Source organism: Sturnira hondurensis, unplaced genomic scaffold (genome assembly GCF_014824575.4).
Source record: "Sturnira hondurensis isolate 20B ecotype Veracruz unplaced genomic scaffold, ASM1482457v3 Scaffold0014384, whole genome shotgun sequence".
Classification (NCBI taxonomy): Eukaryota; Metazoa; Chordata; class Mammalia; order Chiroptera; family Phyllostomidae; genus Sturnira; species Sturnira hondurensis.
This window is the reverse complement of record NW_028087015.1, coordinates 3,195,259-3,221,700: the sequence shown is the minus strand read 5'-3', so window position 1 is coordinate 3,221,700 and position 26,442 is coordinate 3,195,259. Positions and strand designations below refer to the sequence as shown.

General features: G+C 36.2%; 1 protein-coding gene across 1 annotated transcript in view; it reads right to left on the bottom strand.

Moving 5' to 3' along the window:
* The window catches only part of ADAMTS6 (ADAM metallopeptidase with thrombospondin type 1 motif 6), a 250,909-nt gene that overhangs the window by 139,520 nt on the left and 84,947 nt on the right, over positions 1 to 26,442 (bottom strand). Inside the window, exons 8-9 of the mRNA XM_037062866.1 lie at positions 16,525 to 16,568; positions 12,081 to 12,186 (exon numbers count right to left, since the gene is read on the bottom strand). Of these exons, the coding sequence (XP_036918761.1) occupies positions 12,081 to 12,186; positions 16,525 to 16,568 (150 nt within the window). The remainder of the gene's footprint in view (positions 1 to 12,080; positions 12,187 to 16,524; positions 16,569 to 26,442) is intronic.

The following is a 26,442-nucleotide window of genomic DNA, read 5'->3' as shown; positions in this document are numbered from 1 at the left end:
AAAAAAAAACAACCAAGTACCGACAGAAAATTGAACTGTATGGAAGTTCGACAACCAAGGAGTAAAAATAGACACATTTATCTAGATTGGTAGGAGGGGGGGAGTCAGGGGGCAGGGCGGAGAGGGGTTGTGGCAAAAAAAGCGGAGGTTGTTGGACCCTGGGCATGCAAGACAGCAACAGGTGGACCGTGTGTGCGGGGTGGCAGTGAGCAGACCCAGCGAGGCAGCTGGTGGACCAGGCAGTCCCACATTTGGGGGCAGATAAACCAGGCAAAACTGGGGAGCTAGACAGACTGGCATCACCCAGGGTCCCAGCACGTGGAAATAGAGCCTCAAAATACCAATTGAAAACACCTGTGGTGATTGAGGAGCTGGGAGAGACTCCCAGCCTCACAGGAGAGTTTGTTAGAGAGACCCACAGGATCCTAGAATGTATACAAGCCCACCGACATGGGAATCAGCACCAGAAGGGCCCAGTTTGCTTGGGGGAAGTAGCGAAAGGAATTGAAATCCAGCAGAGAGTGGAGCAAGTGTTATTGTTCTCTCTCAGACCCTTCCTAAATACAGTGTCACAACCCAGTGACTGGGTTGACCTACCCAGATGAACACCTAAGGCTCTGTCCCTCTCTATATAACAGGCATATGAAGACAAAAAAAATGCCCCAAATGAAAGAACAGATCAAAGCTCCAACTCTAAACAAATACAACTAAGCAACAAAGAGATAGCCAACCTATCAGATGCAGAGTTCAAAATACTGGTAATCAGGATACTCACAGGATTGGTTGAATTTGGTTGCAATTCAATTACATGAATTGAAAAATTACATTTTTTCAATTACATGAAAAAATGAAGGCTACACTAAGGAAATAAAGGAAAATGTACAGGAAAGCAATAGTGATGGGAAGAAAACTGGGACTCAAATTAATGGAGTGGACCAAAAGGAAGAAAGAAACAACCAAACAGAAAAGAATGAAGAAACAAGAATTAAAAAAAAAATGAAGAGAGGCTTAGGAAACTCCAGGACATCTTTAAACATTCCAACATCCAGGGCTTGTCAGGATGGCTAAGTGGTCTAAACATTCCAACATCCAGATCATAGGGGTACCAGAAAAAGAACAGGAAGAGCAACAAATGGAAAAGTTACTTTTAACAAATAATAAAGGAGAACTTCCCCGAATCTGGCAAAGGAAATAGACTTCCAGGAAGTCCAGGAAGCTCAGAGAGTCCCAAAGAAGGTGGACCCAAAGAAGAATGCACCAAGGCACATCATAATTACATTAGCCAAGATTAAAATGAAGGAGAGAATCCTAGAAGCAGCAAGAGATAAAGGAGACAGTTATCTACAAAGGAGTTCTCATCAAACTGTCAGCTGATTTCTCAAAAGAGACCTTGCGGGCAAGAAGGGGCTGGAAAGAAGTATTCCAAGTCATGAAAGGCAAGGACCTACATCCAAGATTACTCTATCCAACAAAGCTTTCATTTATAATAGAAGGGCAGATAAAGTGCTTCTCAGACAAGGTCAAGTTGAAGGAGTTCATCATCACCAAGACCTTATTATATGAATTGTTTAAAGGGATTTATGTAAGAAAAAGAAGATAAAAAATGTTGCATGTATAAAAAGAACAATGATGCATGGAAAAAAATGAGAAGTTCAACAAAGAAATAGAGACCATACGGAGACTGAAGAATTTAATAAAGAGCTTCAACAGCAGGCTTGACAAAGCATAAGAAAAAGTCAGCAAACTCAAAGACAATCAATTGAAATTATCCCTTCAGAGAAGCGGGGGGAAAAAAAGCAAAGAAACCTTATGTGAATTACACAATACCACTCAAAAATTATTTATGCATTATTGGAGTCTCAGAAAGAGAAAGGAAGAAGAAAAAGGCAACACGTTTATTTGTAAAAAGAATGCCTGAAAATTTTACAAATCTAGGGAGAGATGTGGACATCTAAATTCATGAAGCTAATAGGTGCCCAAATAGTTTCAACTCAAATATATCTACTCCAAGGCAAATTAAAATAAAACTGCCCAAAATCAAAGACAAAGAGGAAGTTAAAAGCAGTAATAAAGAAAAAAATTCCTCACATACAAGAGACTATAAGCAGATTTCTTTGCAGAAACTTTTCATGCATGAGAAAGTAGGATTTATTTCAGGTACTGAAACAAATAAAAAAACCTTTAAAAAAGACTTTACTCATTTTTTAGAGAGATGGGAAAGGAGGGAGAAAGAGGGGAAGAGAAACATCAATTGTTTGCTTCTTGCCCGCACTTTGACCGAGCACCATAATCACAACACAGGTATGTGCCCTGACCAGCAATCTAATTGGCAACCTTTCACCTTGTGGGATGATGCCCAACTGAGCTACATCAGTCAGGGCTGAAAGAAGCAAAACTGCCAACCATGATCACTTAACCTGACCAAATTGCCCTTCCAAAACAAGGATGAGATAAAGACTTTTCCAGACCAAAAACAGCCGCGGGAATTCATCACCACTAGACCTGTGTTTCAAGAAATTCTAAAAGCAGTTATTCAAGCTGAAATGAAAGGATGCCAGTAAGTAGCATGAAAATATAAAACACCCTGTAAAATAAGTAAAAAGTCAAATTAAGAAAATTACATTATTGTAATATGGAGGTATGTCAATTATTTAAGTTGAGTATAAAAGTTAAAGAACAAATAAAATATACTAAAAGTAACTAAAGTTCAAATAATTGGTTCATTGATAAACAGTATAAAAATTATGACATCTAAAATATAAAATGCTGGGAAGAGTAAATATGTAAAGTTTTATATACAGTGAAAATTAAGTAGTTATCAATTTACAATATATTGTTATGTCTACAATACGTTTTATGTAGGGCTCATGGTAACCACAAAGCAAAAATCTACAGTAGATACACAAAAGATAAAGAGAAAGCTTTCAAAGCATACTACCACAGAAAATCATTAATTCACAAAAACAGCAAAGAGGAATAAACAAACCCAGGAATTACCACAGCCAGAAAACAATTGATTAAATAACATTACTAAGTATTAACCTATCAATAAATACTTTCAGTGTAAATGGACTAAATTCTCTAATCAAGAGACATATGGTGGCTGAATGGATTTGTAAAAAATAAGACTCCACTATCCACTGCCTAAAAGAGACTGACCTCAACCTTAAAATGCATATAGGCTCAAAGTGAAGGAATGGAAAAAGATATTCCACACAAATGTAAACCAGAAACGAACAAAGGTGCTCTGGCTGATACAGCTCAGTTGGTGGGAGCATGGTCTCATAACTAAAGGGCTGTGGGTTCAATTCCCAGTCAGGGTAGAGAGGAGACGATCAATCAATGCTTTTCACATCGGTGTTTCTCTCTCTCCCTTACTCTCTCTCTAAAAGCAACGAAAAAAATGTCCTTGGTTAAGGATGAGAGAGAGAGAGCAGAGGTAGTTAAACTTATACCATACAAAATTACTTAACTCAAAAGCTATAACAAGAGACAAAGTTGGTCACATATAATAACAGAGAGGTCAATCCATCAGAAGATTATAACAGTTGTAAATATTTATTCACCCAACACTGGAACACCTAAATATATAAAGTAAATAAAAACAGAACAAAAAGGAGAAATAAACAGCAATACAATAATAGTTGAGGACTACAATACTTCATTTTTATCAGTGGATAACTTCTCAGATAGCAAATCAAGAAACACTGAACCTGAACTATACCGTAAAGCACACGACCCTAATAGACATATATAGATCATTCCATCCGACAATAGCAGATTACACATCTTTCTCATGTGCAGATGGAACATGCTCCAGGATAGATCAAGCCATAATTGACAACACCAGTCTTAACAAATTTAAGGAGACTAATCATTTCAAGTCTCTTTTCTGACCACAATAGAATTAAATTAGAAATGAGCAACAAGACAGAAGTGGAAAAACCCACAAATATGTGAAAGCTAAACAGCACGCTACTAAACAATTAATAGATCAAATAAGAAGTAAAAACTTTAATTAAAAACTATCTTTCCACCCTGGCTGGTGTAGCTCAGTGGACTGAGCATGGGCCTGAGAACCACATGATCCCGGTTCGATTCCCAGTCAGGGCACATGCCTGGGTTGCAGGCCAGTTCCCAGAAGGGAACTCATGAGAGGCAACCATACATTGATATTTCTCTCCTTCTCTCCTTCCTTTCCCCTCTAAAGATAAATAAATAAAATCTTAAAAAAAAACTATCTTTCCCTCGCCAGTGTGGTTCAGTTGGTCAGGTGTCATATTGCGAACTAAAAAGAGGGTGGTTGGATTATCAGCCAAGGTAGATGCCCGAGTTTCAGGTTTGGTCTCCCAGGGTGAGTATAGAAGGCAACCAATAGATGTTTCTCTCTCACATCACCCTCTCTTTCTCCCTCTCTTCCCCTCTCTCTTAAAAAAATTTTTTTCAACTATCTCAAGGCAAACATAAATGGAAAGACACACACATGAAAGAAACACAATATCCCAAAATTTATGGGATGTAGCAAAGCAATTTTAAGAGGAAAGCTTATAATAATAAATGCCTACTTTGAGAATTAAAAAAAGATCTCAAATAAACGACCTAACTTAATGCCTCCAGAAACTAGAAAAAGAGAACAAAGACCAACATTACAGAGAGAAGAAACTAACAAAGACAGAGTAAAAACAAATGAGAATAGGAAAACAATAGAAAAGATCAATAAAAGCAGGACTTATTTTTTAAAAAGATAAACCAAACTGAAAAAACTTTAGCTAGAATAAATATTTAAAGACTTAAATAAATCAAACTAGAAATGAAAGAGACATTACAACCACAAAAATGCAATGTATAATTGTATAAACAATTATACATCAACAAACTAGATATCCTACAAGGGGAAATATTCCTAAATACATACAACCTATTAAGACTGAATCATGAAGAAACAAATTTTTGAAAGAGACCAATAACAAGTAAGAAGATTTATCAGTAATAAAAGTCTCCTGAAAAAGAAAAACTCGGGACTAGACGAATTCATTGATCAATTCTAGCATGCATTTAAACAATTAATGACAATCCCTCCGAAATTCTTTGAATAAAATGAAGAGGAACAATACTCCCAAATTCATTTTACAAGGCCAGCATTACCAGACCAATATCCCTGATTAATACACATGTAAAAATTCTCAATAAAATGCTAGTAAAACAAAATAAACAATATGTTAAAAGATCAAACACCATGGTAAAGTAGGATTCATACAGGGATGCAAGGATGGTTCAACACATGCAAATCAATAAATGTGATACATCACACTAACAGAATTAAAAATCAAAATCTTATGATCATCTTAGGAAATGCACGAAAATCATGTGACAAAATTGAAACATCCTTTAGTTATAAAAACTTTCAACAAAGTGGGTGTAGAAAAAATACACCCAAAATAATAAAGCCCACACCTACATTAATTTCTAAAATATATAAAGAACTTATACGAATCAAGGCAAAAAAATCTAATTTAAAAATGAGTAAAGGACCTGAATAGACACTTCTCCAAAGAGGACACACAGATAGCATATGAAAAGATGTTCAACATCACAAATCGTCAGAGAGATGCAAATTTAACCACAATGAGATATTACCTCACACCTGTCAGAATGGCCATCATTAACAAATCAACAAAAAGTCGGGAAAAGGGAACCTTCTGTGCTGTTGGTGAGAATGGAGTTATCTCAAAAAATTAAACATGGAACTGCCTTATGACCCAGTGATTCCACTTCTGGGAATATATCCAAAGAAACCTGAAACACTAATTTGAAAGAATACATGCACACCTATGTTCATTGCAGCATTCTTTACTGTAGCAAAGATCTGGAATCAGCTCAAGTGACCATCAGTAAATAAGTGGATAAAAAATGCTATACATTTACACAATGGAATACTACTGAGTCATTTAAAAAAAAAGGAAACCTTAACTTTCACAATGCATGGATGGGCCTTGAGAGTATTATGCTAAGTGAAATAAGCCAGTCAGAGAAAGACAAGAACTACATGATTTTACTTGTATGCGGAATCGAATGAACAAAACAAACAAAATAGAAACGGACTCATAGATACAGAGACTAGACTGACAGCTGTCAGAGGAGAGGGGAGTTGGAAGACTGGGGGGCAAAGGTGTAGGAATTATATAAAAACAAAAATCAGAACTTATAGACACAGACAATAGTATAGTGATTACCAGAGGGCAAGGGGGATGGAGGGAGGCAGAAGAGGGTGAATAAATTGGGAATAAATGGTGATGGAAAGAGACTTGACTTGGGGTGGTGAACACATAATATAATATAGAGATGATGTATTATAGAATTGTACACCTGAAATTTATATAATCTTATTAAGCAATGTCACCATAGTATATAGAATTTAAAAAATAAATACTAAAGTTGACCTCATAAAAACAGAGAGTAAATTGGAGGTTCCCACAGGCTGGAGTGTGAGTAAAATCAGGAGATATTCAAAGTCTACAAACCCCAGTTAGAAGATAAGCAAGTTCTGGGGGCGGTATCTCATATAATATAGGATGACTATAATTAACAATACTGTATTGCATGCTTGAAAGTTGCTAAGAGAATGGATCTTAATTATATTACTTTAATTATATGATGTGGTAAAGGTGTTAACTAACCTTATCATGGCAATCATTTCGCTATATGTTCATGTATCAAATCACCATGTTGTATGTTTTAAACTTATAAAATGTTTTATGTCAATTATATTTCAAGGGGGGAAAGGAATAAAGGAAGAAACACAAATTACAGGATCAGGAATAAATTATGGAACATTCATATTTAAAAGACAATAAGAATATTATAAAATATGCATGGTAATAAATGTTACAATTTAGCTAAAATATTCTAATATTTTGAAAGAAAAAATGGACAAAAATGACTCAAAAGATTTAGATGTTATTAATATTTAATAATAATTAAATTATGAAAATTCCTTGCCAGGATTCTGAGCAAAGGACATTCGTCAGGACATCTGGACGTCCTGGCTCAGATGTCCTCATTGGTTGATTCCATCAAACATTTAACAAAGAAATAAGATCCACCTAATATATACATACTCTTCTAGAAACTCGAACATTTACTAATTCGATTTATAACACTGACTCTATTCGGATACCCAAACTAGACAAAGACATTAAAGGAAAAGTATGAGTCAACTAATTTTTTTAAACAAATTGTGCTGAAATAGCTGGATATTCATGAGAAAAAAAGGCCCTCAACCCTTAACAAACCCCAAAACATAACCCCAAATGCATTGTAGATTTTAATATAAAAGCTAAAAATATAAATCATCCAGACAGAAACTGAAAATTTTCATAATCTTGAAGTAGGCAGATTTCTTAGTACACAAAAAACACAAATCATAAAAGAAAAAGTTTTAAATTAGACTTCATCAAAATTCTGTTTTACACAAGGCACCATTAAAAAATGAATGGCAAGCAACAGGCTTGGAGAAAATATTCACCATACACACACACACACACACACACAAAACATTATATATTATATCATATATATAATAACATTATATATATAATAACAACTTTTACCTGGAATATATATTATTGATAAGTCTTACAAGTCAATAAAAAGAGAACAACTCAGTTTTTTTTTAAGAAATCGAAAAATGATTTGGATATTCAAATAAGACAATAAATGATACATAGGCACATGAAGAGATGCTCATTGTCAGTACCATCATTAGTCTATCAGAAAATAATCAACTAATTAGGTCTACAATGAGATATGACTAAAATGCATGATAATGACTAAAATCACAACTACTTTACAACAACGAATGTTGGCAGGGATCTGAGGTAATAGGAATGTTCTTAGATTGCTCATGGGAATGCAAAATGGTGTAGAACCAATTTTAAAAACTGTTTTTTTGTTATAAAGTGAAACTAACACATACCACAGTACCAGCAGTATCACCCGAGAGAAATAAAAGCCAGTCTCCATGCAAATACTTGTACGTACATGATGTTCACAGAAGTCCTATTCATAATAGCCCAAACTAGAAACAACCAAAAATGTGGTATGTGCTATTGTGATATGAACTACTATCCACAAAACACAAAAAACTACTGATACACACCACATGGGTGACTCTCAACAACATGGTGCTAATGGAAAAAAACCTAGATGCAAAAAAGCACCCATTATGTCAGTTTTACTTAAATGAAACCACAGAAAGACAAGTCTAGTCTGTCTGATAGAAAGTCGACCTGTGGTTTTCTGGGGCCAGGTGAAGAGGGAGCAGGGTGGTGACTGGGAGGGGACGACGCGGGCTTTCTCAGGTGATGCGAATGTTGATGTGTCGATTGTGGTGGTTACATGTTTACATACATTTGCCACAGTTCACTGAACTGTATACAAACTAGATAGAAGCATATTTATTGTATTTAAATTATACCTAAGTAATGTTTTAAAATGTACTCATGGGAAAGCAAACTCTTCCAGGAAATACAATACTTAACTCATTTTACAAGACTAACATTATTTGGATACCAAAACTAGATGAAGGTATTAAAAGTTTCCAATACCTTGGTGTATGTTTATTATTGGCCTTCTATCATGAATGCACAGCACTGTTCAAGCATTTAAAAACACAAGTACTTTCAGCAGAAAAAGGGAAATTTGGGTAAAATAAAACAGTAATGGGACATTCCTAACACACATAATTTAATTTACAATTTTATCCTAAAGTCTTGCCACATTTCTCCTTTAAAAAAGAAAACTCGTCTCCTAGCCAGTCTTCTATGGAAAGAGTATCCCTGTTGGTAAAAGTGAGCACTGGCACTGAGTTCCCAAACCCAGACCAATATACCCTGGCAGCCTACAGTGCTGGAAGTACTGGATACTTTAATGGATACTGAAGGACATTAATACTTCTTTAAATTTTCTCAAAGTCTGATTTATAGTTCACTCAATCACTATTAATTAAGAAGGGAGTTGTCACATCTAAAAGACTTATGGCCTTAGGGCCTATTCTTATTCGAAACAGGAATCAGACACCTGCAGTGGCAGAGGGAGCAGTGCAATGACCCCCCACCCCCACCCCGCGCAGCATGAAGATGATAAAATTTAACATGGTGTCATTCTTGCTTAATCGTTCTCCTTTTCCCTTTCTTTTAGAAGCGAGTCTCAGCTGCCCTGTCACTTCAGTCTCGTGTACTTCAATGTGCATCCCCTAAAAATATGAATATTTTTTTCCAGATTTTATTTATTTATCTTTAGAGGGGAAGGGAAGGAGAGAGGGAGAAAAATATCAATGTATGGTTGCCTCTTGTGTGTCCCCTGCTGGGAACTGGCCTGCAACCTAGGCATGTGCCCTGACTGGGAATCGAACCGGGATCATGTGGTTTGCAGGCCCACGCTCAATCCACTGAGCGACACCAGCCAGGGCTAAAAATATTAATATTTTTAAGATGTCTTTTTAAGATTTTTTTGTACAGTGTGGATACATTAGTTTTCTCAACACAACTAGAGGTTTGTTTGAATTTTTCACACCCCTCTTCAACACTATTAATTTTCCAACTTCTGAAACATATGGCAATTATATAATTAATGAAAAAATCCTCCAAAGAATATTTTTTTTCTATTCAGTTTCATTAAGTGCCTTGGGCTTATAACCTACATTAAAGCTAGACCTGTCATTTAAAAATAGCATAAACCTCAATTTTTCATTTGACAAGAAAACTAACTTCTTATTTTCACAAAGGCACAGAAAACATTAAAGTGGTCACTAAGGCCCAGATAAAGAAAAAAGTTATCCTACAGCTGTTTAAAATGGATATTATATCCCTACACAAGCATATACTTGGTACAAAACCATATTCTGCACAATTTTTGAAAAGGTAGACAATATTCACAGTCTAAGACTCGGGAGAAACACTTTTTGGTAATTTATGGTCCAATATTCTTCACTGTGATAAATCTGTAGACATCATCATATCCCATCCTACTAAACAATACAAGTTACACAAGTTCACTGTACTTCATCTGAGAAGTAAACTCGATTTGTTTATCACGGCTATTGCTTTGTTTCAGGAAGAAGAGAAAGCACCTCATATTTTTATGACATGGATTGTGCTAGAGCTAACTTGCTAAGTTCCTCAAAGCTAAACCATAAGCTCTTAGAAGCAAGTAATAAAGGAAACAGATTCCTCTTCCCTAACTGACCAAATAACAATTTGACATATTGAAAAAAATAACATGTTAAACATATCCTGCTTAGTTGTCTGGGGGATAGGGTGATACATAGTAATCAACTGGACATAGAAAGCTGATTTCTAGTCTGTCAAAAAACATTTTTTGAATGGAAGCGTGTCTTCTGGCTTTCATTATAAAGCACTTTGTGGATCCCCCCCTCTTTGACACTCCCACTACCCAACAAGAATTAGCAGTGAAATAAAGTTATCCCAAGGAGCATAAATCTTAAGAGGTACATTCTACTTCTTTCACAATTCCACATACGGTATAAACCATTCACCTCAGGGAAAATTAAAAAGAATTACCCATTAGGCTAACAACACCAACAAAAGTCTAGAGAGCCTGAGAGTAACTCAGTTAGAATCTTATTAAAAGATACAGAGATAAATCCCCACATTTCTTATTTAAGGACATACAAGAGGAGAACTTGCAATGCATAGGGTGGCATGGACTAACTTGTAACTGCATGAAGTAACAGTGCTCTCATACATACATTATTCAGCCATGCTATGTTACTTGTCCCAACCTTCAATTTAATGGAATCTAACAGCACCTATTACATTCAGTCTGGCTGCATAAAATTATGACAGTCATTAATGAGCTAAATTTTTCAGTGCATTGAAGATAAACTGACTGCATGAAAGGACCTTGCCCTTTCGTTTGCTTGCTGTTTATTGCAATGGAAACTAGAATACCAATATTTTTAGGGCTTTATTAAAAGTATAGTACTGATTTTTTCCCCATGTCTGAAGCAATTCACGTTTGAAACTTGCCAGTTAATTGAAATTATACATAAATCAATACCAATTTGGAAAAATTGTAATTGTAATTTTCCAAATAATGCAACAGACTGACCCAATTTTACTCTCCTCTTAAAAAAAAAGCTGACCTGCAAATTTATCTCAGGAATGATCTCTGAGGCAAGTGTATAATAAACATTCATTTTTATTTGTTCTTTATCCCCTCCACTCATTCTCTACAAAAAAAAAAGCAGGCTGTAAAACTTAAATCATACAAATGTCAGGAGTTCTCGCAAATAGGCTGCTTGTTTGATTTAAAAATGTTTGACTCTCCTTTTAAAGTTTTCAAACTTCTCTCCCTCCACATGAGCAGGCCTGTTGTTTGAAGTAAAGAAAGTAAGGCTTTTATTACCATGGAGGGGGTGTGGGGTAGGGGGGAGGTGAAGGGGGAAAGGGCATAAGACAGTTGTTGGCCAAATCTGTTTGAAAGAAATATTAAAACTCTAGATGCTCCTAAAAGTAGTAAGAATGACGACTCTTGTAACACCAGCTTTCTTTTCAGTGACATAGAAGGACACCTGAAAACAAAATTACATAGGAATCATAGCACAATCTTTATTCCTGTAAAAAGATATGCTCACAAACTATATGAAGAGTGAAAACAGAAAGTACATTTTATGGAAGTGGTATCAATGATGATTTTATAATACATAGGTGTTATCACTTGAGGAAAAGAAAGATGATTTCAACAATTTCACTTTGAGGAACCAAGTGTTGAGTAGACCACTCTGAAGCTCAACTATTTCCAATAGACATATATCACAAAACTCAAGAGTGATGTATTTACTGCTCTGAGGACACTAGTCATGAATCAGAAAGCTTATTTAACAAGTCTCCAGTTCTTAAGATGATTTATCCCAATACCCTAAATGATAACATTCTCTACTGAAACCAGACAAAAAGGCAGTAAAATATGGTTAAGCACATGCACTCCACACAGTAGTTATGAGTTGCTCAAAAGTATGGAGTTCTACAATTTATTTTGATTTTCTTAAACTCACTCACTTGTGACCAATCTCGTGTGCAATGGTAAAAGCTGAACCCAGGCCAATGTCTTCATTAATGCTGCAGCTCCTCTCAGGCTCGCACATTCCAGCCACCGAGGCCAAGCCTGAATAAACAGAAGGAGACACAAAGGGTCAAGCCAAGGTGTTTCAGTCTTAAAAAGCCCATACTTATAAATGCCTGGATTCTTTTTAATAACCTCCATGCACAGAAGGAGCAGTTGGCAAAAGGTTAACTTTCTAGTCATTTGCAAAATCACTGGGGGGAGTTTCACTTTGCCGGCTAGACATTAATATTTTTTGAACTGCAGTCAGTGCTGGAAAATGTCTAGACTAGGGGTTAGATTTATAAATTTTACTTCTGGTAACTTGGGACCACCTAGTAACTTGAGCCAGAAGAGGGAATTCAAGAAAGCATTTCTATTTTAACATTCTTCAGGCTGCAGAAAGCAAAATATATCCACATTATTTTTCTAAAGAGATCTGTTTAAGTTTAGTGGGTTCATAAAAATATACAAGCAACTTTTTAGTTACCAAAAAAAAGGGAATCCCAAATGGTTTTTTAAAATGACATTTTTATATAAACAAAATGAATGATGCAAAAGAGGAAAAGGAGAAATGTTAAAGATAAGAGGTTGTTGCATATGTTTAATCTTTTGAAATTAGTCCTGATAGTGGTGCAACAATTTACTTCAGCGTTTGCACGGTAGGAAAGTCATTCACACATTCGGTTACTTCTCCTGCCCCCATTCCCCTCCGACGCATCAGAGTTTTACTAATAAAGAAAAACTATGGTGTTAATTCGCTGATTCTAGTGAAATGTTATATTTCTCAAAGTATTCTTCCCTTGGGAATTTTAGTATGTCAAAGCTTTAATATTTACTTCCAAATGAATATCAGGCTCTAGAATTAGTACATAACTTTAAAACAGTGCTTAGAAAAAGTAACTTTCGTGGAGAAGATAAAATGTCATGTGTTACAAGGAAACACGTGCCTGAATCATACTCACACACATAGGAATGAACGTTATTCAGAAGTTGAAGGAAAACTAGGACAAACTTTTATATGTTTGTAGTCTACTACCGTCACCTACATATTAATAGTTATCTTCACAACAGAAGTGATTCTAATCCAATTCAATGAATATTTATTGAGTGCAATAAACAATGTTCTGTGCTAGGAGCAATGTCTCGGTTGCACTAATTTGGACCAGTAAAAGCGATTTAGTTCACATCTAACTGACGAGAGCTCTAGAAATTGTTTCTCTGGATCTTCTATTATAAAATATCCACATAATAACCACATTGGAAGACAGATGAGGTTAGTGCTGGATTTGCTAATAGATCATTTACTTTTCCTGTTGTTTTATACGGAAGAGGCTGGAGTTGGAGAAGAGGTAAGCTTCTTCCTCACAGAGTTACTATAAACACTAGTGTCACCCTTGTCCTGCGCTTCCCTTCACTTTGAAGTCTTAGGACCTGAAGAAGAGTATGTAAAAAGGGGAACTAGCTGGGGCAAGGCGGCTTAACATGTTTGGTTCATTAAAAATATTTGATAAATGTTACTTTCAAATTCCATGGAGAGAGAGTGAGAGAAAGAGAGCTAGAGAGAGAGAACAAAAACCCAAATTTTGCCAAATGTTAAATGGCTTTAAGCTACTGGGTTCAGTAGGGTCCATGATACGGGAAGAAAATGCCATGTGAAATGATTTGTGTTTTGAGCTTTATAAAACTGGGTTAAACCAAATTAATAACAATAACCATTGTTAAATTAACATTCCTTTAACTTTAACTTCCCTAAATATGTTGTTCCACAGGTTTGGATTTTGTTTGCTGTTGTTTGATATGTGCCACACAGCTGCATTGTTAACTGAGAATTTTCAATGACTCCCCAAGGTGTATTTATTTGTAAGCACCGATGTACCTTTTTATCTGATATAAAATTACTAGTTCTACTAAAAGAACAATTTAAGAAAAGGCATATTTGGGAAATAACTTACACTTGTTAAAAATATAAAGGTAAACCTTAACTGAAATAAAAGAATAATTTAAATGCTAATGTATTTTCACAGCCCCCCACCATTTTCTGTATTCCTATAAAATTGAAGCTGTCAAAGTTCGTATGTGTGATTGTGTTAATAGGGGTTTGGTTACTATTTGGGTCATTTAGATTTCCTCAGTTTGATGGCCATAGTTTGCACCCTTAAATCTACTTAGCCAAGTTAAAATTGGTTGTCAGAGGTACTAAGTCAGCAAGAGACTATACAAGAATCAGCATAAAAACCAACATGAACGGAATACCCAGTCAAAAAGAAAAAAACCTGACTAATTCCACGTAAGATCAACACATATACACACATGCAGCTCATTCAGTTTCTACTATGAGACAGTATAAAAATAATTTACAATGATTTATTATTTGAAATTTCTACAATGAGCTTGAAAAAACATGGACATATATCAATTCTAGAAATTAATAAACCATAACAATTTGAACACATTATTTCAAAACATATAAAAGGAGGGTGGCGTTTCAAAGTACCTCAAATCTATCTTGGCAAAAATGACAATAAAAGTACTGGGCAGTGTTATTACTAATGTGCCAAAGAAGAACACATCTCAATGTAAATAATTTATCTTCAAAAAGCAGAATATGATTTGTATACATACACATATGTACACATATACCTATATGAGTATGTATTTCCTCACAAAATCTCTAGCTTGTACCTTCTTTGAGGCTTAATGTCTATTGTATTTAAAATTGATTAAGCACTTAGTAAATGCTTACAGAATTTCAATAACCTAAAAAGTTAACCTAAATAGTATAACTTCCACATTAAATAATAACAGCTCATGTTTTATAATACTTCTTCACTAAACACCTTTATCTTTTCTTCCTTAAATGATTTTAACAGTATCCTTATAACATAAGGGCACATATTACTCCTACTTCATAAATAAACTGAGTTACAAAAAGCTAAATAAACTGTAAAACGTAAATTGTCAAAGTCAGTCGTTCGTCTCCAGTTCAGGGTCCCTCCCATTGGATTACGCTGCTCTTGTTAACCCACATCACTGCAAATAAAACCTTTTTGAAGTGAGCTCTCTCCACAGAGAGCTCTCTCTGCACTGTGGTTTTTAACGATCACACTTCTCCACCGTAACACTCATCCTTAGCTAATTGGGATTTCTTCTTCAGCCATAAAGCCTGAGGGAAATGAGGGAGAAGACTGGAAGACAAGGTAAAACCATCAAGAGAAGTTTTAATCTCTGAAGAGATGGTTCACTGAACTCCCCAGAAAGTTAGGCAATACCTTCTTTCCCACTTCTACTTTAATTTGATCTTAAAAAATTCTTCGGAGGTGCACAGAAGGAGATTTTATAATTATTCCTTTACAGATAAGAAAATTGAAACATTATGGAGAAACTAATGAATTCACCTTCAGTTGTTTAGTTTCTGAGTCTCTAAAAAAGTCTCTACACAAGTAAAAAGTTATCATAAAAAAGTTGCTGTTTCTTAAAATAACTCTGTTTGTTTAATAATTCAGTCTACTTGAAAGCTACCATTTCCTTCCACTTGTATTTGCAGTTAACTTTTACCAGTATAAAGTTATGATCTGCAATATAATGTGATTTTTTGAAATTCTGCAATATTACAGAAATGCTTTAAAAATGATTTTGGGGGAGAGCACACAAGAAGTACAATCCTATCTTCCCTATTCCTGTCTGTAATATTTTACAAAATTTCTTTGTTGAGGTACTAAAAATTCCATTAATATCTCAATTTATGGGGATATACTATTTTTGCCAAATTGTACCCCCCTTCAAAAATACTGTTCTCCATCCCTCTTCTTTAAGTAACTCCAAAGTTGGTTCCCCCTACCCCTTTCCTTCCCTCGCCTAAAATTTAAAGATGCTGGTTGCTTTTATTTGCTCTCAAACTCCTTGGTATTTTTGGAAAATACATTACAGGGATGGATTCTGTGAAAATGAGTGGCAACTTTTGATTTATCATTATTGTTTGATGATTTTTAATTATTTTCTAAGTTGTTTTTTTAAGATCTTATTTATTTATGTTTAGAGAGAGAGGAAGGGAGGGAGAAAGAAACATCAATGTGTGGTTGCCTCTCACATGGCCCCCACTGGGAACCTGGCCTACAACCCAGGCATGTGCCCTGACTGGGAATCGAATCAGCGACCCATTGGTTCACAGCCTGCGCTCAATCCGCTGAACTACACCAGCCAGGGCCATCTTCCAAGTTGTTTTTAATCACTACTCTACTTCTTTCCTAGTAAGTAACATATCCATGAAGGTCAGTTTTAACAATTTATAGGAATAACTTCAGACATGTCAGAAAGGAAAATGACCAAATCAATAATCAATAGGAAACTCACAGGACCAAAGAGACATCTTAAATTGTCTTCCCCTTCTAAAACACTTACCCAGGGTTCCACAGGGCTTATTTTTGTAAGTGCAGATATCATATCTATAAAGGAGAAAAAAGATAAAATTTGTAATGTGATCAAATCTGTAAAATATTTTCACATATTCATCACATTTTTTCTTGGAGCTCTGGTTGTCAGACCACAATCAGTGCAATTATGAGCAGCCAGCTGGAGTGTTGGCATTTTCGGCACCCTGGGGGCCACCGCCGGCTGCGCTACACTCACAGCTCTGGCTGCAAGCCAGCGGGACACCTGCCAGCAAGAAAGAAAGGTTAAAGTGGATTTTTGTAATTGCAAGTTCCATAAAACCATCTACCTTACTGTTTTGAAGCTGAAATAGCTTGTCTGCAGATTGCTACTGTTTATACACAAAGCAAATGGGTAGCTTTTTATTCCCAATCTCTTTTGAACCTGCTGGAATATTTTCTTATTATAGCCATAGACAGTATTTTATACTTCTGGGCTACAGGCACTATTTAGTGTTCTTTCCACTTTAACATAGGTTCTTATTTCATAAAAAAAAAACAAAACCCTAGAGTTTTAAAGCAATGGGAATAAAATTGATATTGCTTAGTTTTCCTAGTTGTATACCAGCAATTTTCCGTGGTTAAAATGCCAATATTTTAAGTGATTTTATAAACAGCTAAACAAATAGCTCACTAGGAAGCTTTCCTAATGTTGGTCAGAGTAAGATGGAGTTCATAAAATAAAGCTGCACATTTTAAAATGTGTTACATTTAGAATGCTAAATCAACATTGATGTAAACATTTTTAAGCATTTAAAAATATTCTTACAAACATTTTTAAAACCAAAAACAGAGTTTCTAATGTGAGAATAAAAATATTTTTGAAAAGAATGAATATTTTTATTTGCTACGTTTTAGGCTAGAAATAAAAAGCTTTTTAGTTACAGAATAAAATTTCACAAAGCGCAGGTAAGTCCAAGTTGTAAAAGTCCCTTTTCACTGTAAATAAGTAAGGTTTGGTCCCAATTACTGCGGTGGGGTTTGTAATTAATCCCCTAATCAACTCTTCATCTTCACCTTGTTCAAATTCTACAAATGTTTCCTTACATTTGAGGGAAGGGATTTCTTCTCCTCTGTGTAACTTTTCTATTTTGACCATTTATACACTCATCCTCTCTCTTCTCTTGTAATTGGTTAACCAATAGATTTCAGTACCTGGTACACTCCTGAATGTAAGATATGAGAGGGCACTTGGTGTATTTACCAAAGCAGCAGAAAATACATTTCAGGTGTCACACTCAATTTATCCTGCTCTCAAAGTGTGTAAGGCCTAGGATGTTACAGAGACACAATCCATGCCAGCTGTCTTCCAGAAAATGTAAACAAAGACTTTTCATAAAGGGTAACCCAAATATAAATATTTAAGCAGAACCCATTTCCAAATCTGCAGCTTCCACATGTGCCCTTTCCCAAAACTGATCCGTCTGAGAATGCACCTGCAAGCCACCAGTTCTTTCCTCTCTTGCTTTTCACAAGAGCCCTGTTTCTACTTTACAAAAAAAAAAGCATACTTCTCACCCATCCCAAACCTTGTTATGGTGTACTGCCCCCTGGGTGTGCAAGTGTACTGAGCAAAATGCAAAAGGATAATTCAAGAATGCATGGATCCTGGGGGATAATCCTTATGAGCAAAGCAGGAAAACTTGAAGGGTGTAATGCTTATTTTCTCCTGGCAAGTCTCCTACTTTCTACCAATCTGTCTGACTGCTTACAAACCAGTCAAGATATCCATCCCACAATTAGAATTCAGACATGAAATGGTTGTCCTAGAGTGTATTAGCATATTCATCTCATCTAAAAAATAAAGTCAGGCTTGTTATTGACAGACATTAAGTCTGACTCACCTAAGCAGTTTGGCACTGATAGACTCAGCCAGTTAGACAATATGGTGAGCAGTTTTCAAGGCTCAGTGAAAGAGGCAACTCCAATGTTTTGGTAAAATTTATTTAAAGCATACATACATCACAGAATATATTTTTAAGTAGTCCCTGTAGCTACTTAACCTTATGATTAACTAAGTGTTTTACATATCAACTTTAAAATATGCAAAGTAGTACACTGTTTTTCAAAATTATTTTAAGAGGCAAATTAAGCAAAAAGTTTGAAGATCACGGACAAATACAACTTATGTTTTCAGCTTGTAGCAGTCTTCTCTCACCTGCTCCCATTTTGCCTAGGCCTTTTATGTTATACTTTTGGTGAATGTTGTTTCATTCTGTTGTAACTACTCAAAATACCTGCACAAAGGCTAAAGCCATCAACAAATAATGCAGACTTGAAGCATCTCAGACTAAGATAATTCTGTCTGCATTTTCCTCAGTTTCCCCCAATCCTCTAAGATGTACTTACAAAATACTCTAGAGGATGTTCTGCAGGGCAAAGCCATGCCATTCCCTTTCAGCTTTTGCATCCAGTTCAATTCACACTGTATCCTTCTACATTCTTTATTCAGACAGAGAGCAATTCTTGCTTTCCATGCATTACTTTTCATACCAAGTACTGAAGAGCAACATTTTTACATTCATTCTTTCACGTGTGGTTTTGCTTGGCACCTATCATATATGCCCAGGTATAGAACCATAGCCTAGAAGCTAAAGATAAGTAAGTTAGTTGCAGTCTGTTTAAGAAAACACCCATAGCAGATGAGCTGTAAAATAATTTGGAAAACTGATTGAATCAATGCAATAAAAAGTTAAACTGACACACAATAGAGCCACTACTTGTTAGCTATTATAACGATGGTCATTGCCACAGCTGTTATAAACAAAATACTACAGAAATATAGAGAAAGGAATAATTCCACAGTAGCAAAGTAGGAAACATTCATTTAGGACATGACATCTGAAACACGTTTTTTTAAGACTCAAAAAGATAAAATTGAAAAAGTACATGCCTTCCAGGCAGAGAACAGAATCATCAAAGGAGCGAGGTCTGGAGAGGGTAAACAAAGCACATGCAGGGGACTGTGAGGAGTCTAGGGGGGCTGAAGCACTGACTGTACCCAGGGAAATGTCAGAAAATGAATTTAGAGTTGGTACGGTGGGCGCAAATTATTAAATACATCGAATGTCAAAACTGATTTGTTTTTCCTACAGACAAAAGAAATTTAGAATATAGTTTGCAAAATAGAAAAAATTAGTGTGTTTATATGAGTGCATACCCAAATTAAGTTTGTATTCAGATAAAAGTCCGGGAGGATTACAGTAGATAAGGAAGGGGCTGGATAGTAGGGAGAGTATAATTTTTACTTTATTGCATATATTTTTATAGAACAAACATTTAGTCAGAAAAATGTTTTAGCTATGTCTGTCTCTCTGACAACTAACACAAAAAACAGTAATTAGCCCAATAAATGTTTAGTAAATAATGAAAATGTATTTTTCATTAAAGAAAGAAATCGGTGGTGTTCCAGACTTAGAGATTGGCCAAAATATTTCAGAGGCACTCCCCATTCTGTACAAACACATACGAGGATCCAACAACCTTTGTGGGCTGCACACTTAGGTAAAGCATCTGAGATTTGTCTCCTGTATCCATTCACTGGTTTGGAGTGTCACAGTGCCAAACGACAAATATTAGAGTAACAGAATTCTGTCTTAAAACATGTTCATGTTCTTGTTCAGTGCATTTTTTCATATAGAGTTAACAGAGCACCTAACAGAAAAGATGAATATCAAGTCTATAGAACTTGGAATATGAAGTATTTTGAACCCCCTTGTTTAATAAATATTTGTGTTTAATGGAATTTTACCTAAATTTCTTCATTGTAACTGATATTTCACTCACCCTAACAATTTGTCTGACCGCATTAGCTTAGGCCAGAGTGAAAATGTGAAACACTAAAAACTTCTAATTGGTGGAAGGAAAACGTGATAACAGTACTAAGAAAAATACTTTTTACATGGCTATATCCACCATGATATATACTTCTACAAGACTACTCTTCTTTAGGCTATGCTTAAAATCTTGAGCAGATTAGCCATGGGTTAAAAACGTTACACAGTCTTATCTATAAATTATACAATATAAAATCAAGTTGTACTCATATCAAATTGAGAATGACAAATCTAAAAAAAACTAAGGTGTTTTTTTTAAGGTAGACTACCTCAACTATGCTGCATTTCCACTTCAATACAGAACTGATTAATACAAATATTTTTCCAAGCCTTGGTTGTACTTGCTTAACATTGTGTTATCTGTGCATAATAAAATGATTAGCCCAAGTTCAAGGTAATCATTTGAGATATTTTCTAAAAATTAAATTGCTTTAATTAATTTACTTTTTATTTTTATAAACTTATGATTTATGATTTATGACATTCCCATTCCAAAGGGGAAAAATCAAAAGGAAGAAAGAGGTGATGGACCCCAAGTATACCCCAAACCTAGCATAGCAAATTCCACTAAACCTTAAGGCAGGACAATAATCCTCTTTGGTTGATGCTTTGCACTCTGGACCCACTGGGGTGGCAGCATGTCCCTATGACTTCATGGGGGCCCTACCCCTTCAGGTTGGCAGCGTGCTGCTCACATGGCTCTCTGGGAGGGCCCTCCATGCAGCTCTGCAGGACAGCAGTCCTGTCCTTTGAAAGCAAAGTAGAAGAAGGCTTGCCTCCAAGGACACGCACTCCAGGTCTGTGATCTGAGAGTACAAGCCCTGATGATGTCTCTGCATTGTCTTTGGGATCCTTCTTCCCTTTTTTTAAAGGTATAATGCATGTTCACAGCCTTCCTTTATTCCCCCCTATTTTCTCTCCTTTAGTCCCAGTTGGCAGTGTTTCTGCTGGTACAATCTCATCTTTATTGCCGGCTCCTTTCAGATGGCTGATTATGTCTATGGCTCATACCCGCACTGACTTTATCAAATGTCGTCAGTCAGCCACATCCTTTGTGTTCTCTTCCGAACATGCTTCCTCATTTTTTGCAATTTGAATGGGGTGTGATTTTCCAAATCTTTAAGTTCCAGTTCTTTTTGCTCAACAATTCCTTTTTTTTCAATTCATTTCTCTCTTTTCACATTTCACTATAAGCAGTCAGGGAGCACCAAGCCACTCATTCAACACTTTGCTCAGAAATCTGCTCAGCTACATAAAATATCCAATTTCATCCCTCACGACTTCAGTCTTCCACAAAACACTAGAACATGGATATAATTCAGCCAAGTTCTTTCTAGTGTATAACAAGAACCACCTTTTCTGCATTGCCCAATATAACATAATCCTCATTTCTGACAAGATATCACCAAAATGGCCTTTATCATCCTTGTTTCTACCAAGTGACTTTGTTCACAATAATCTGCGTATTCTATAAGAAGATGGAAATCTCTGCAACTCTCCTCTTTTTTATTTTCCCTGAGCTCTTACCAGAATTGCTTTTAAAAGTCTCTTCATAGGAACCATGGCTTCTCCTAGCATGCACCTCCAAATTCTTCCAGTTTCTACTCAAAATCAAGTTCCAAAGCTTCCCATTTTAGGTACTTGTTAACAGCAGCACCCCACTGCTAAGCACCATGGCTGAATTAGTCAGCTTGAGCTTCTATAACAAACTACCATAGCCTGGGTGGCTTAAACAACAAACATTTATTTCTCACAGTTCTGAGGCTGGGAAGTCCAAGATCAAGATGCTCACAGATTTGGTGTCTGGCAAAAGGCCTCTCTCTTCCTGACTCACAGACTGCCACCTTCTTGTGTTTCCTCACACTCGGCCTGTGCTCACATGGGGATTAATCCTATTATGGGTGGGGGCCTCTCTCTCCTGACTGCATCTAAATCTAATTACCTGCTAAAGGCCCTGCCCCCTAATACCATCTGAGGTTTCAACATATGAATTTTAAGGGGGACACAAACATTCAGTCCATAATACCACTTTAAGAAACAGATCATTTGGCTCATTTTACATACCTCATTTCACAGATTACACCTTTCATTGTATTCATCTCTTTCTCTGAATCACATTAATTATCTGAAAAAAGTTACCTGTTGATATGCTTGAATGCCTGAAACCTAAGACCAACCATATGTGTATTATGTGATGAGGTAGCATATTTATCATTATTTTGTTGACATCTTACACAATAGTTCTCAAAGATATGTCAGGGTTATTTGCTTAATAAACATTAGATACTTTTCACCACTAATTCCTGTCAGATGTCAGAGGCTGCCCATGTTTTTGTTCATGGAGTAAATTAAAGATTTGCCATTGGTTTGCAAAATACCTCTGTGGCAATTCACATCATAATATGAGTTTTCCATTCATTTTAGTAGGGTATTTCTATTGGGAAGCATAGAGATAGTTAGCCAAGAACGTCTTTTGCCCTTGCAAAATTAAAATTGTCCCCAAACCATAGTAAAATATTGACCTATGATTGAAAATTCCATATGCAAGTTATAAAAGCTTGCCAATAAAGGTTTTCTCCACTTTGCAATTATCAATAATTTCAATTTAACAGATTATCACATTTGCCCTCTGGGCCTGTTCTCATTACTGTCTGGATCTCTTTCCATTTCCTGGTTAATCAAGTAACTTTCTCTTTGTTTTGTCACTAAATCACAATATATTTATTTACAATGACTAAATTGATATTATATTTTTACACATTCACAAAAATGGGATGTTAAATTTTTATCATCCTTCATTTTAGTCATCAATATGTTTTGAACATCTTTCTGTGTCAGTAAAGACATATGCATATCAACTTCATGACTATCAAACTCTACTACATGGATGTAGAAAAATTTATTTACGTAATTCCCTATTGTTGGAAACTTAAATTGTGTCCGTGCTTTCTGATATAAACTTAAGCACAATGGACGCGTTGTTACTATGTTTTGCACATTTGCCAGATAATTTCCTATTATAAATTCCTAGAATTGAAACAATGTAAGGATTATCATTCATATTGTCATAATCTTGCCCCTGTCTACTTCTCTAGTTTTATGTTGTCCTCTGCTGCCCCTTTGCAAACTCAAACCATAATTGCCTTCTTTTGATTCCTGAATATACCAAGTTTCCTCCCATTTCATGAACTTTGACCTTGTAATTCCCTCCATCTGAAACACTTATCTACTGACTCCACTCTGTTTCCTAGGTTACTCTTATGCCTCTTTTCACTGGTCAATGGACTTACTCAAAGAAGTCTCCCCTGACTATTCGAGGATCCCCTAATGAATACTTGCTGAGCTCTCTAAATTTTCTCTTCATAGCTATTATCCCAGTAGTAATTTCATATATGTGTCTTTCCCATTAGGATGCAGGTTCTTTAAGATTAGGGACTTGTCTGTTTTGTACACTACTTTACCCCAGCACCCAACACAAGGTCTGCAGCACTGTAACTCCTCAGAGTTTATAGAATGAATGCCTTCTAAAAATGTTTTATCTGTTTATGCTTTCACAAGCCCATTTTCCAATATCTTTCTCAATACCTTTATTTTTAAAGATTCAAAACACAGTTAGATAATGAAATTCCTGTGTGTTCATCAGCAAAGCAAAACATAGTTAAGGGTACATTTAATATAGGATTGCCCTGGTAAGTAGATAATGGAATATGTTGGATTCATTCAAAATTTATCTACTAACAGATTCATTTTTATTAATGAATAAAATATTTTAAAGTTGCCCCGGCTGGTGTAGCTCAGGGGATTGAGTGTGGGCTGGGAACCAAAAGGTCACCAGTTCGATTCCTGGTCAGGGCACATGCCGGGGTTGTGGGCCAGATCCCCAGTACGGGGCATGTGAGAGGCACCCACACACTGATGTTTCTCTACCTCTCTTTCTCCTTCCTTTCCCTTCTCTCTAAAAATAAATAAATAAATAAAATCTTTTTTAAAAAAGGAAGTAACTTAAAAATTTTTTTTAAGTTTTTCAACAAATATTTACTAAGAGCTTATCATGTGTGAGTGGAACAAAGAACATGAATAAGAATAAAACATCCCTCACCTTAAGAAGCTTAAAAGATCAGTAAAGGTTTAATCAGGCAATGTCAGAGAGAGAAAGTATTTTTACACTTTTATACCACTGGAGTACAATTAATTGGACTGAACTTTAGTTATTTTGGAGTAATTATTGTGACCTCCTTTTCCTTTATTCTTTCACATGAAATGGATAATTTTTCTCAGTGAACAGATTTCAGCCCTTTAGTTTCAACCCTACTTACAACTTCCTAATATACATCCTTAAGTACCTCTTGTTGAGATGAATGCAAATAACTTTTATCCAACTGTATCTTATAGATAGCTTATTATTCCTAAAACATAGCTCTGCTCCTGCTATTCTCTCACTCAAAACTGACTGTCAAAAATGCAACTTCTAGTCAAGATGGAGGTTTAGGTAAATATGGCTTGCCTCCTTGCACAACCACATCAAAATTACAACTGAACAGTGAAACAACCATCATTCAGAACTGTCAGAAATTGAGCTGAATGGAAGTTTCATACTATGGAATTAAAGAAGAAACTACAACATGAGTGGTAAGAGGGGCAGAGATGTGGAATGAGCTGGTCCATACCCACATGTGGCAGGTAAAAATCATAGGGTTATCTCACGATAAAAAAGGTCCCAGTCCCACACCAAGCTCCATAGCCCAGGGTTCTAGTGCCAGGAAGAGAAGTTGCTATAACTTCTAGCTGAAAAAAAAAAAAGTGGAGGTTGAGGCTGTGGAAGACAGAAACTACTGGACTCCCTGGCAGTTCCTCTTAAAGGGCCCATGCATAGCCTTACTCAGACTCACTCCCTCTGAGCTCCAGCACAGGGGGAGCAGATTGAAAGGCATTAGAGATATACAGGGAGGAATTGAATTGCTGGGCACCAAGGGAAAAGTGAGGGAGCAGCTTTATCCCAGACAGAAGTGCGGGCACAGGCCACTGTTTCTTCCACAGAGGCAGAGAGACAGCAGGCAGGTGCCATATCTGATACTACATCAACCCAGCTCACACTGTTTGCCCTAGCCTGGTGATTCCCTGAGGCCCTGCCTCAGCCAAATTTAGGTCCGGCCCAAGCTGTTTCCAGTGGCTTTTCCAACTGAGTGGCTTGTCTTGGCTGATCCTTCAGATTTCCCAAATTATCTCAAACAAGCAGCATCTGGCTTCAGCGAGCCCCTACTTCTTACTAAATTTCCCCAGGCCCCAGGCCTGGCACTAGCAGCAGCCAGCCTTGGTTCACAACTTGGCCTTGCCTGGGCACCTCCAAGCTCAGTACAAGTAGCAGCCATCTGCAAATCACTTTGTAACTTACGCTGTGTAAACCCTGAACAGAAAACAGGCAGTGGCTGACCTTGGATATGCCAACAGCATTCAAGACTCAACTATAACAGGATGTGTACAAGCCCACACAAGGGGTGCACCTCAAGTAACCAGCTTGGTTAATAGGGGAGGTTATGCCACTGGACCCTACATGACACCTACTACATTAGGCCACTCTACAAAGCCTGGAAGACAAAGCAGTTCTACCTATACATAGAAACAAACACAGGGAGGCTCCCAAAACGAGGAGACAAAGAAACAGGGCGCAATGAAAGACCAGATCAAAATTCCAGAAAAAGAACTAAACAAAATGAAGACGTGCAAGCTACTAGATGCGGAGTCCAAAACAGTGGTTATAAGGATGCTCTGTGAACTTAGTGTGAACTTCAACAGCATAAAAAACGACATGAAATCCATAAAAAAGAACCAGTCATAAATGAAGGAAGGATACATGAATTGAAATAAAAAACGATTTACAAGGAATCAACAGTAGAGTGGGTAAAGCTGAGAATCAAATCAGTGACTTGGAATGAGGAAGCAAAAAACACCCAATCAGAACAGCAAGAAGAGAAAAGAATGCAAAAAAATGAGGATAGTGTAAGGAGCCTTTAAGACAACCGCAAGTGTACCAATATTCACATGATGGGGTACAA